Genomic DNA, 12,661 nt, shown 5'->3' with positions numbered 1-12,661 from the left:
TACATAAACGCACACAAGTGTGTACACATATGTATATAGGTATATAAGATCTGTGTTTTCAGCATTTAGCCAAGTTTTTAAGTAGCATCTGCCTTTATCCGGTTTTGGTGTTGAACTTTTATCCCATGATGAAACTTTGTTATAGACCCAGCTTTTAGAAACTAATTAAATACTGATTAGATTAAGGGGGAAAATTAATATATTACTTTTCTCTCACAGTATCCAATAAATGGCTCCATGAACGTGGACAAGAATTTCGAAGACCTTGTACCTTGTCAGAATTGGAATGACAAACAGGCTTCCCTTTTTCTCCTATTGTTGTACTCTTATGTGTCTGATATACACATTTCCTAGTCTTAACTTTCAGGAGTTTACAATTGACTAACACTCCATGATTGATTCAGTCATGAACCTCATCCCATGTTTCATCTGTGGACAATTGCTTACTTTGTGGGTTCTTTTAAAAGTAACACGAAATCATCATATTGCATATGTAAAACCTTAAAGTTCTGTTGGTATCACAGAAGAGTTTAAAGTGAGGAATTTTATATTTAAAGAACTTTTTGGTTGGATAAAAACATAATTTGAGCATCCAATTTTAGTATTTCACTACATCTCAGTTGGTGGGTGTTAAGCTAGAATGGGCCGTGTGATAGGAAACAAATGCCTTACAGATGTGTCTAGGTGTTCTGTTTACCTAGTGTCTTACTCTGTTTTCTGGATCTGAAGACTAGTAATAAACTAGGACACTAACTGGGTTCCATGTGATTGCCCTTTCATATGATCTTCTAAGTTGATTTTTTTCCTCCCAAGTCTTTTTTAAAGAAAGTATACTGTATTTTACCAACCCCCTCTCTTTTCTCTTAGCTCTTCTGTGGTGAATTAAACCTACTTGAGTTAAAATATTTCGGGTTTTTTTTTTTTTTTTTTTTTTTTAACGGAAAGTCCTGCATAACAACACTGGGCCGTCTTAACTAAAATGCTCACCACTTAGCCTGTTTTTTTATCCCTTTTTTAAAATGACAGATGATTTTGTTCAGGAATTTTGCTGTTTTTCTTAGTGCTAATACCTTGCCTCTTATTCCTGCTACAGCAGGGTGGTAATATTGGCATTCTGATTAAATACTGTGCCTTAGGAGACTGGAAGTTTAAAAATGTACAAGTCCTTTCAGTGATGAGGGAATTGATTTTTTTTAAAAGTCTTTTTCTTAGAAAGCCAAAATGTTTGTTTTTTAAGATTCTGAAATGTGTTGTGACAACAATGACCTATTTATGATCTTAAATCTTTTTTAAAAAAAGTTTGTTTTCTGTGTGGTGTTTTTCGTATTTAAATCCGAATGTATGATGTGGCAGTAACAGGTTAACTTATGTAATTTCTTTAGTACATAGGGCTTAGGTTTATACTCTTGGTTTCCACTCACACTAATGTCACATGGTTAAGAAAAATTTAGGCTCTCTGAAGTTTCAGATATTTCATGAATCAAGATGTGCTTCCTTCAAAGAGAGCTCTAAAATACTTTACTGTGGTTATGAAGTTATTATGGGCCAGGCATGGTGGCTCACGCCTTCAATCCCAGCACTTTGGGAGGCCGAGGCAGGCGGATCACCTGAGGCCAGGAGTTCGAGACCAGCCTGGCCAACATGGTGAAACTCCATCCCTACTAAAATTACCAAAATTAGCCGGGTGTGGTGGTGCATGCCTGTAGTCCCAGCTACTTGGGAGGCTGAGGCAGGAAAATCGCTTGAACCTGGGAGGCAGAGGTTGCAGTGAGCTGAGATTGCACCACTGCACTCTAGCTTGAGTGACAGAGTGACTCTGTCTCAAAAAAGAAAAAAATTATTACAATAGTGGTACTTAAGACTTTCTCCTATTAAGAAATATGATGCTCTTTCCTAAGTGGCCTGAGGTAATCTGAAAATGGTTCGCTATTCACTTGACCTGGAGAACCCCACAAAATCATGCAAATCAAGAGGTTCCAATCTTCGTGTTCACTTTAAGAACACTCGTGAAACTGCTCAGGCCATCAAGGGTATGTATATACAAAAAGGCACGAAGTATCTGAAAGATGTCACTTTACAGAAACAGTGCATACCATTCCGACATTACAATGGTGGAGTTGGCAGGTGTGCGCAGGCAAAGCAGTGGGGCTGGATCTTCTAAGTTGATTTTTTTCCTCTCAAGTCCTTTTTAAAGAAAGTATACTGTATTTTACCAACCCCCTTTTCTCTTAGCTCTTCTGTGGTGAATTAAACCTACTTGAGTTAAAATATTTCGATTTTTTTTTTTTTTTTTTTTAACAAAGTCCTGCATGACAACACTGGGCCTTCTTAACTAAAATGCTCACCACTTAGCCTGTTTGGGCCACAAGGTCGGTGGCCCAAAAAGAGTGCTGAATTTTTGCTGCACGTGCTTAAAAACACAGAGAGTAATGCTGAACTTAAGGGTAGATTCTCTGGTCATTGAGCATATCCAAGTGAACAAAGCACCTAAGATGCATCAACAGACCTACAGAGCTCATGGATTAACCCATACATGAGCTCTTCCTGCCACATTGAGATGATCTTTACTGAAAAGGAACAGATTGTTCCTAAACCAGAAGAGGAGGTTGCCCAGAAGAAAAAGATATCCCAGAAGAAACTGAAGAAACAAAAACTTATGGCACGGGAGTAAATTCAGCATTAAAATAAATGTAATTAAAAGGAAAAAAAAAGAAATAATGGTGTGGTAATAGCTGTGAGCTTAATGAAGTAAGTTAATTGATGCTTTAGACTATTTACATTACTTATGGTGAATCCTAGTTCACACAAGAGTTCTTTATACTTTATGCAGTATTTAAATACTGAAGGAAGAATTTGGTTTGATTCTCTGGGAAAGTAGGTATTTTTACCCACTTTAAGTGAACTCTGAAGTTCCTTTCTTCTGACTAGCCTTTGTTCCAACATAAGTGTTTTAGAAATATGGAGAATTAAGTTCAGCACTTTGATCCACTCAGATTTTGTGACCATTGATGATTTTTAAAAAATTTTTTTAGTAAAGTGGATGGAAGCAGAAAATTCAAAAATGTAGACATAATATAGGGGTTCAAAGAATGGAAAATACTGTTTATTGCCATGTGTGTTATAGAAAGTAGAATACAAGTGTCTTTCAGAAGGAAATTACGTATTCCATAATCTTACAAATTTCATTATATTCAACTTGGAACCCCATGTGGGAATTATTAAACTCTTTCAGAATTAGATCATACAGAACCCTTTAAAGTTTTATAATTACCAATGATTTTTCTTTCCAAATGAAAAGAGGGAAAAATCCAATATGAAGCTTTTAGTTCCATTACTGCAATTCTGTTATTTCTTTTAATGCTGAACTTTCACATAAAGGAGGGCTGGAACTACCCTGGAAAATGTGGAAACTGTTGTTTCCTCACCAACCCTAAGCCTTTCCTTCCATATTGGAAGTTTCATCATTCATTAACTAACTTTTATTCTTATTAACTTTAAATAGGGAGTTATCACCAATATGGAGTTAACTGAAGTATCCACCAGAACATCTTAACAGTGGGGTAAGCAAATGTGATAACTAGGTGGTAATAACCTAGTAATATTATAAAAAGAGCAGTGAACTGACTTTATGATTCTTTGGAAAGCTGAATGGTAAATGCAGTAATAAAAGAAGCAATCATCTACCTCAGTGAAATTATAATAAAATGGTTATTGGGCAGGCATGGTGGCTCATGCCTGTAATCCCAGCACTTTGGGAGGCCGAGGCAGGTGGATCATCTGAGATCAGGAGTTTGAGACCAGCCTGGCCAACATGTTGAAACCCCGTCTTTACTAAAAATACAAAAAATTAGCCAGGCATGGTGGCAGGTGCCCATAATCCCAGCTACTCAGGAGGCTGAGGTGAGAGAATCACTTGAACCTGGGAGGCAGAGGTTGCCGTGAGCTGAGATTGCACCAGTGCGCTCCAGCCTGGGCAACAGAGCAAGACTCCATCTCCAAAAAAAAATAAAATGGTTATTACAGTGTGAGAGTGTGGAGAAGTTACAAATAGTAAACCAACACATATATATAATTTATAAACTAATATATGTGTGTGTATATAAATGAAATCTTATTGCTGCTTAAAAGAATCTAAGTATCTTTACATAGCCATGTGTTGACTGCTATATGTAACTTCCATACCACTTAAGTCCATATAACTGAAAAATGAACAGCTTCTATGCAGAGCCCAATGGACTAAACTATTGAATGACTGGATTGCTGTTAAGAAATTTATAGGCTGGGCATAGTGGTGTATGCCTGTAATCCCAGCACACTGGGAGGCCAAGGTGGGAGGATCTCTTGAACCCAGGAATTTGAGACCTGCCTGAGCAACATAGCAAGACCCTATCTCTGCTAAAAATAAAAAAGTTACCCAGGTGTAGTGGCATATGCCTGTGGTCCCAGCTACTGAGCAGGCTGAGGTGGGAGGATCCCTTGAGCCTGGGGGTCAAGGCTGCAGTGAGCTGTGCTTGTGCCACTGTACTCAAGCCTGGGCAACAGAGCAAGACCCTGTCTCAAAAAAAAAAAAAAACTGTGATTCTAAAACACATACACCAAATTATGATTAATTATAAATCACTTGAACAGACAGAATTATGAAATGAAGATTGCTGGGAGAAAGCAGAATGGGAAAAATGACATCTTAATCCAGATGGCCAGCAACACAAGGACCAATCTCTTGGCAGTGGTTATTTTTACTATAGTAAAAGTTAGTGTTTTAGAGGGAACAATATTGGGTAACTTAGACAAAAAGGAATGAGTTAATAGAGTACCATAAATTACCAGATTTATCAGAATAAAATTTCAAAATCCTGTGCTCCTAATGTCCTTGGATATTATTCAACCACTTTAATGATGTTTTGCAAAATTAACTGTAGTAGACCAGTAAAGGTCTTTGGCTGCCTACTTTCTGAAATTTGAGGACTATGAAGTTTACTTTCTGTGTAAATGTAGCCTTAAGTTAAATATAAATTTCTACTCAGGAAAACTGATGAGAATGCCTTACTGTAAATAACATATACAAGCAGATGTTAAGTAAAAGGAGCAACCAAAAGGAGTGGAAGTCCTCCATCGTCTGCTTTTGAGGTCTTGTTGAACTTTCATTGTAGCACTGTTCTGTTGAAATTAGTTATGTGTTGCTTAATGAGAGGAAAATGCATCATCATTAGAAGATTGTTGTTGTGGGAACATCACAGAGTGTACTTACACAAACTTAGATGGTATAGTCTGCTACATACCTAGGCTATATGATACAGCCTATTGCTCCCAGGCTACAAACCTATACAGCATGTTATTGTACTGAATACTGTAACCAGTTATAACACAAAGCTAACAATGTATGTATCTAAACATAGAAAAAGGTACAGTATAGAGTATTTTAATCTACAGGACCACCACCAGATAAGCAGTCTGTCACTGACTGAAATGTTAGGTGGCACATGACTGTAGTGTTATATACAAAGCAGGATAATCACATAAGAAATAAACTCTAAAATCTGAAAAAGGAAAACTTCTCAAATTTTGTCAGTTGGTCTTTTCAATTCATAATAGGCTTATTTCTAAAATCTGTTTTAGGCTAAGCACTTCAAATTTGGAATAGAACATTTTAAATATAGATTGATGTACACTTTTACATTTCAGTGCTTTTTAGGGAGAAGGATTGTGTTTCAAGTTAGAAAAGGCATTCACGTAAGTCCAACAAAGAGTCAGAATTATCATAATATCTACTTTAATAAGTATAGTTGAACTCCATTCCAATGTGGGTTTTACCCAGGTTTTGATATATCATGAGTCATATATAAAATAACTACGTATGGTTAACTTATAATAAAAATCTCATCTTTTGATACATGCATGATAAATCATTAAGTCTGAGAAGACAAAATAACTTACATAACAGTTGAATTTAGTTATGTTCTATTTTTACTTTGCTTTTAAAAAGCAAAAAAGTGAGGTTCTGTTACATGAAACACCTTTTGACTTATGAGATAGATAGAAAAAAAGTAGTCCTTACTAAAAATAATCAGTGCTATCTTTCCCACATTCTTTTCTTATTTCTGCAACTATGGAGAAAATAGTCCATGAAAAGTTCAAGTAAGGTAATATTAAAAGTGCTCTGAAACAGTGCTAGTCAGTGTGGCTTATAGATGAGCTACCATGGGGTTTCTTGTCCACAAAGGCATTTACATCAAAATAAAAATAAACTACATCAGTAAGTACCTCCTTCATTTAATTCAGTTGACTTTTTGTAGCAAGTCTTTCTAGATGAAGAAAGCAGTGTTATTTACATTATAGTATAAACTTCTAATCTCAGTGTAAACCAGAACTTTTCAGTAGTGTTGCTCATTTCCCTCCCTTGAATGGGAGGGAATAGAGCAGAACTTATTTCCAGCATTCTAACTCATCTGGGGGCTTCTTGAAAGAGTGTGTTTCACTTAACAGAGGGCTCACATGGGGAAAGGCAGCATGTCTGGGAAAAGCCGCACAACTTGAAGCTGTCACCCCAGGCTGCTCCCAAGGCTCAGAACACGCCTGCTAATTAGTGAAGGAAGGTTGTCCTCATCATGAAACCAGTCTGCAAAAACTGGGAGAGATGATTTTTTTTTTTTTAATTCCCATTTTTCCAACAGAAAACCACAAGGCAAAAACAGGAAAATGCCCATTCAAAGGGAGAAAAGGTGACAGAAACTCTCTCTGAAGAAACACAGGTATTAAATACTTAGAACACCTGTCTTAAGTATGCTGAACAAGCTAAAAGAAAACATGGACATCATAGAACCAGAAGAAGTCAGGAAAATATATGAACAAAATGAGAATATCAACAAAGAAATAGAAAAGGAGCAAAACGAATTCTGGAGCTGAAATATACAATACCTGAGTTGAAAAATTCACTTCAACATCAGGCTAGAATTCAGATTGTTCCAACATTAAGATGTAATCCTCATAACTGCAAAGAAAATATGTATAGAATATAGACAAAAGGAAAAGGGTATCAAAAATACGTTACCAAAAAAAAAAAAAAAAAAAAGGGGGTAGGAGGAGCCAGTAATGAGGCCAAAAAAAAAGCTGCCAGGGGCAGCAGCTTACACCTGATATCAACACTTTGGGAAGCTGAGGCAGGAAGATTGCTTGAGACCAGGAATTCGAGACTAGCCTGGGCAACATAGATGCCATCTTTTCAAAAAAATTAGCCAGGCGTGGTGGTACATGCCTAGTCATAGCTAGTCTGGAGGCTGATACGGGAGAATTGCTTGAGCCTGGGAGGTCAAGGCTGCAGTGAGTTGTGCTTGTGCCACTGCATGCCAGCCTGGGCAAGAGAGCAAGATCCTGTCTGAAAAAAAAAAATCTTAAGACATGAAAACAAAAAGGCAAAGAAGTTCTTCCCCATCAGTGACTAAACGGATTAAACCCTGTGATCAAAAGATACACATTGGCATAATGCATCAAAAAAAAAAAGGAGCTAACTAGATGCTGTCAATAAGAGACTCACTTTAGATCTAGAGACACAGGTTCAATGTAAAGGGATGGAAAAACATATTCCCTGTGGAAATCCCAATGAGGGTGCTATGGTTTTGCATGTGGTTTGTCCCCACCAAAACTCATGTTTAAATTTAATTGCCAATGTAATGGTTTTGGGAGCCTGGGCCTTAAGAGATAATTAAGATGGATTAATGTCTTTCCCATGAGACTGGGTTAGTCGAGACTCTTGCAAAAGCATGTTGTCGTTAAGTGGGTCATCCTCCTTTGTCCTGTCTCTTTTATATACACTTCTTTCCCCTTCTACTTTTCCACCCTATTATGAAGCACCGTGAAGCCCTCACCAGATGCCACCACCATGCCCTTGTAATTCCCAGCTTCCAGAACTGTAAGCCCAGTAAATTTCCTTATAAATTACCCAGTCTTAGGTATTCTGTTACAGCTACAGAAAAGACTAAGATTTTTTGCAGAAATAGGAAAATCCATCCTAAAATAAGGAATCTCAAGGGATTCTGAATAGCCAACAATCTTGGTAAAGAATAATATTGGAGGTCTCACATGTCCTGATTTCAAAACTTAAACTACAAAGCTACAGTAATCAAAACTGGTACTGGCATAAAGACACATAGACAGATTAGAGAGCCCAGAAATCCTTGTAATTCAATAGCAAAACAATTAAAAATGGGCAAAGGACTTGAATAGGCATTTCTCCAAAGAAGATACACAAACATCCAATAAACACATGACAAGATGCTCAACATCACTAGTCATTAGGGAAATGCAAATCAAAACTATAATACCACGTCAGGATTACTATTATTAAAAAATAGATAAGTGTTGGCTAGAATGTGGAAAAATTGGAACCTTTTCATTACTAGGGGGAATGTAAAACGGTGCAGGCACTGTGGAAAGTGGCATGACAGCTTTTCAAAAAATTATACAGTTAACATATGATCCAGCAGTTCCACCTCTGGAATTGTATACCCCAAAGAAATTAAAACAGGGACTCAAAGAAGTATTTGTACATCATGTTCATAGTAGCATTATTCACAGTAACTGTAAGTGGATGCAGTTAAGTTGTACATAGACAGGTGAATGGATAAATGTTGTGTATACACATACATAATACAGACAATGTTCAGCTAAAAGAGGAAGGAAATTCTAACGTTTCTTTAACATGCATGAACCTTAAAGACATGCTAAGTGAAATAAGCCAAACACAAAAGGACAAATATTGTATGATTCCACTTACATGATATGCCCAGAGTAATTGAATTCATAGAAACAGAAAGGAGAATGATGTTTACCTCGGGGGAGGGGGATTGTGAGTATTTAATGAGTACAGAGTTTCAGTTGGGGAAAATGAAAAAGTTCTGAAGATGGATGATTGGTGATGGTTGCATAACAATGTAAATGTACTAAAAGCCAAAAAACTGTACACTTTAAAATGGTTAAATTGATAAATTTTATGTTACACACTTTATTGTGATTATAATATGTACATAAATTCTGATTTTTTATTGTGATTATAATTTTATTGTGATTATGTATGGATACATATAATCCCAATAAAATATGTATCCAAACATAATCACAATAAAAATAATATACATACATAATCACAATAAAAAATTAATCAGAATTACAGTGTGATCCTGCAATTCTGCTTTTCTATGTATACCCTACATAATTGAAAGCATGGACTTGAAAATATATTTGTACATCCATGTTTATAGCAGCATTATTCACAATAGCCAAAAAGTGGAAGCCACCCAAGTGTCCATCTACAGATGAAGAGATTAGCAAAAATCTTAAAGGTGGAAAACAGGATAATTTTTTTAAAAAAAGTAAAAGACCTCAAAGAGACAGACATTGAAAATAAGCAAAGGCAGCCTGGGCAACGTGGTGAAACCCCATCTCTACAGAAAACTAGCTGGATGTGGGTGGTGCATGCCTGTAGTCCCAGCTACTTGGGAGGCTGAGGTGGGAGAGTCACCTGAGCTGAGGAGATTGAGGCTGCAGTGAGCTATGATCACAGCACTGCACTCCAGCCCCAGGCTGGTTGATGGAGTGAGACCCTCCAATGGGTCTCAAAAAAAAAAAACAAAAAACCAGATTTAACATACAGATAATGGAAGTCCAAAACAAAACCAAGGAAAAGAGCAAAGCTTTAAAATTATATTTTAAGAAAACTTTCCTAAAATAACTGTTTAAAAACCAAATATTGGAGAGCATATTATATATGTGAGAATATTGAGTCAGAATGACCAACACGAATTGATTCTTACAAAATTACCAGATATTAAATAGGAGGAAAATTCTCTGGGAATTGAGGCAATAAAAGCACGTGACTGGGCCAGGCACGGTGGCTCACACCTGTAATCCCAGCACTTTGGGAGGCCGAGGTGGGTGGATCATTTGAGGCCAGGAGTTCAAGACCAGCCTGGCCAACATGGTGAAACCCTGTCTCTACTAAAAATACAAAAAATTAGCTGAGCATGGTGGCAGACACTTGTAATCCCAGCTACTCAGGAGGCTGAGGCAGGAAAATGGCTTGAACCCAGAAGACAGAGGTTGCAGTGAGCTGAGATCACACCAGTGCACTCCAGCCTGGGAGACAGAGTGAGACTCCATCTCAAAAAAAAAAAGCACATGACTTATAAAGAGGAGAAAATTAGATTATCAGATATTGACAGCAATACTTTATTCCAGAAGAAAAATGGATTAATATGTTTAAGATAAGGAAAGAAAATATGAAGAATTTTATATCCAGCATAACTAACCTTTAAGTATAAAGCATAGACAAATCTATTAACATGCAGGAATTCAGAAAATATTCTTCCTATAATCCCTTTCCAAGGAATCTACTAAAGATTGAGCTTCAGACACTCAAATGGAAATTATGAAATAGATGTGAAAGACAATGAGAGCACTCACTAGTTATCAAATCTTAATGTTTTTGGTATGCCATAAACATTACTTAACATAAACTTTATAGTATAGTAAAAATTTAAAATTTGTGTATTCTATTAGAAAAACCCAAAGTAGGTTGAAAATAAGCAGTGCTTTGCTGAAAGTTTACAACACTAAATATCCATGTTAGAAGAAAAATCAAAATTATTTCTCTAAGTTTCCACCTTATGAAGCTAGAAAAACCATATAATGGAATGTTATTTGACTATAAAAAGAAGTGAAGAAATAAGGTAGTCGTCATGGACCATGCAGTGAATGATTCCTTATATATGAGATGTCTAGAAAAGGCAAATCTATAGAAACAAAGTAGTTAATGGTAGCCTTGGAATGGAGGAGGGAAATTAGGAGATGATAGCTAAGGGGTATAAGGTTTCTTTTTAGGGTAATGAAGATGTTTTAAAATGGTGATGGTAGATGCACAGTTCTGTGAATATACTAAAAGCCATTAAATTGTATACATTACGCTGGTAAGTTGTATGGTAGGTGAATTATATCTAAATAAAGCTATTTTTTAAAAGCTAGAAAAAGATCAAATTAAACCCAAAGTAAGCAGAAGGATGGTGACAAAGTTAAGAACAGAAACAAAAGAAATTGAAAATGGACAAACCATAGAGAAATGAAACCAAAAGTTGATTTATTTTTTTCAAGACAGGGTCTTGCTATGTTGCCCAGCCTAGCCTCGAACTTGTGGGCTCAAGTGGTCCCTCTGTCTCAGCCTCCTGAGTAGCTAGGACTACAGTAAAAGTTGATTTCATAAATAGATTACTGGTAAGGAACAGAGAGAAGAAACAAATTGCCAGTATCTGGCATGGAAAAAGGGACATTACTACAGAGTCTACAGACATTAAAAGGATAATAATGGAATTTTTAAAAAATAAGAGCACTTCTTTTTTATATTTTTATTTTTTTGTAGAGATTGGGTTTTGTTATGTTGCCCAGGCTGGTCTCAAGTTCCTGGGCTCAAAGAGATCTGCCCACCTCCACCTCCCAAAGTGCTGGGATTACAGGTGTGAGCCACTGTACCCGGGCAATAATGGAATATTATTAACATATTTATGCCAATAAATTTGACAACTTATATAAAATGTACAGGTCTTGAAATAAACTAATTACAAAGTCCATATATAAATTTACTCACAAAGAAACAAAGTCTGAATAGCCTCACATCAAGTAAAGAAATTAATAATTTAAAATATTACCACAGAGCAAAGTTGAGGCCTAGATGACTTTACTGGTGAATTCTATCAAACATTTGAATACCCATTCTATAGAAACCGATTCAGAAAATAGAGAATGGAACGCTTCCCACTCGCTTTAAGAGATGAGCATTATACCAATACCAAAACCAAAAACATTCAAAGGAAAAAAAACTACCAATCAATATTTCTCATGATCACAGATGCAAAATACCTTAAAAAAACATTAGCGGCCGGGCATGATGGCTCATTCCTGTAATCCCAGCACTTTGGGAGGCCAAGGCGGGCGGATCACCTGAGGTCAGGAGTTTGAGACCAACCTGGCCAACATGGTGACACTCCATCGCTACTAAAACAATACAAAAATTAGCCAGGCGTGATGGTGGGTGCCTGTAATCCCAGCTACTCGGGAGGCTGAGGCAGGAGAATTGCTTGAACCCAAGAGGTGGAGTTTGCAGTGAGCCGAGATTGCACCACTGTACTCCAGCCTGGGTGACAGGAGGAGACCCTGTCTCAACAAAAATAAGTAAGTAAAATAAAATAAAATATTAGCAAGTCTAGTCTAACAATAAACAAATGACTAAGTTGTATTTATCTCAGGCATACAAGATTGGTTTAACATTCAAAATTCAACCTGTGTGATTTACCATAGTACCAGGAAAAAAAAGGAGAAAAAAATACATGATTACTTCAATAGAGGCAGATAAATAATTTGACAAAATTCAATATTGTTCATGATTTTTTTATTATACTTTAAGTTGTAGGGTACATGTGCACGATGTGCAGGTTTGATACATAGGTAAACATGCCATGTTGGTTTGCTGCACCCATCAACTCATCATTTACATTAGGTATTTCTCCTAATACTATCCCTCCCCCAGCCCCCCCACCCCCCGATAGGCCCCAGTGTGTAATGTTCCCCATCCTGTGTCCAGGTGATCTCATTGTTCAATTCCCACCTATGAGTGAGAACA

At 36.7% G+C, this 12,661-nt stretch overlaps 1 protein-coding gene and 1 pseudogene across 2 annotated transcripts in view; both read left to right on the top strand.

The window, feature by feature from the left end:
- P4HA1 (prolyl 4-hydroxylase subunit alpha 1) overlaps positions 1-903 on the top strand; it is a 67,163-nt gene extending 66,260 nt beyond the window's left edge. For both annotated transcript variants that reach the window (XM_055092983.2, XM_055092984.2), the window contains exon 14: positions 220-903. In XM_055092983.2, the coding sequence (XP_054948958.1) occupies positions 220-290 (71 nt within the window). In that variant the 3' untranslated portion in view covers positions 291-903. The remainder of the gene's footprint in view (positions 1-219) is intronic.
- An 876-nt stretch (positions 904-1,779) lies between these two features.
- Positions 1,780-9,724, top strand: LOC112440990 (large ribosomal subunit protein uL22-like; annotated as a pseudogene).
- Positions 9,725-12,661: the final 2,937 nt, after the last annotated feature.

This window comes from Pan paniscus, chromosome 8 (genome assembly GCF_029289425.2).
Source record: "Pan paniscus chromosome 8, NHGRI_mPanPan1-v2.0_pri, whole genome shotgun sequence".
Taxonomy (NCBI): Eukaryota; Metazoa; Chordata; class Mammalia; order Primates; family Hominidae; genus Pan; species Pan paniscus.
This window is presented reverse-complemented; position numbering and strand designations above follow the sequence as displayed.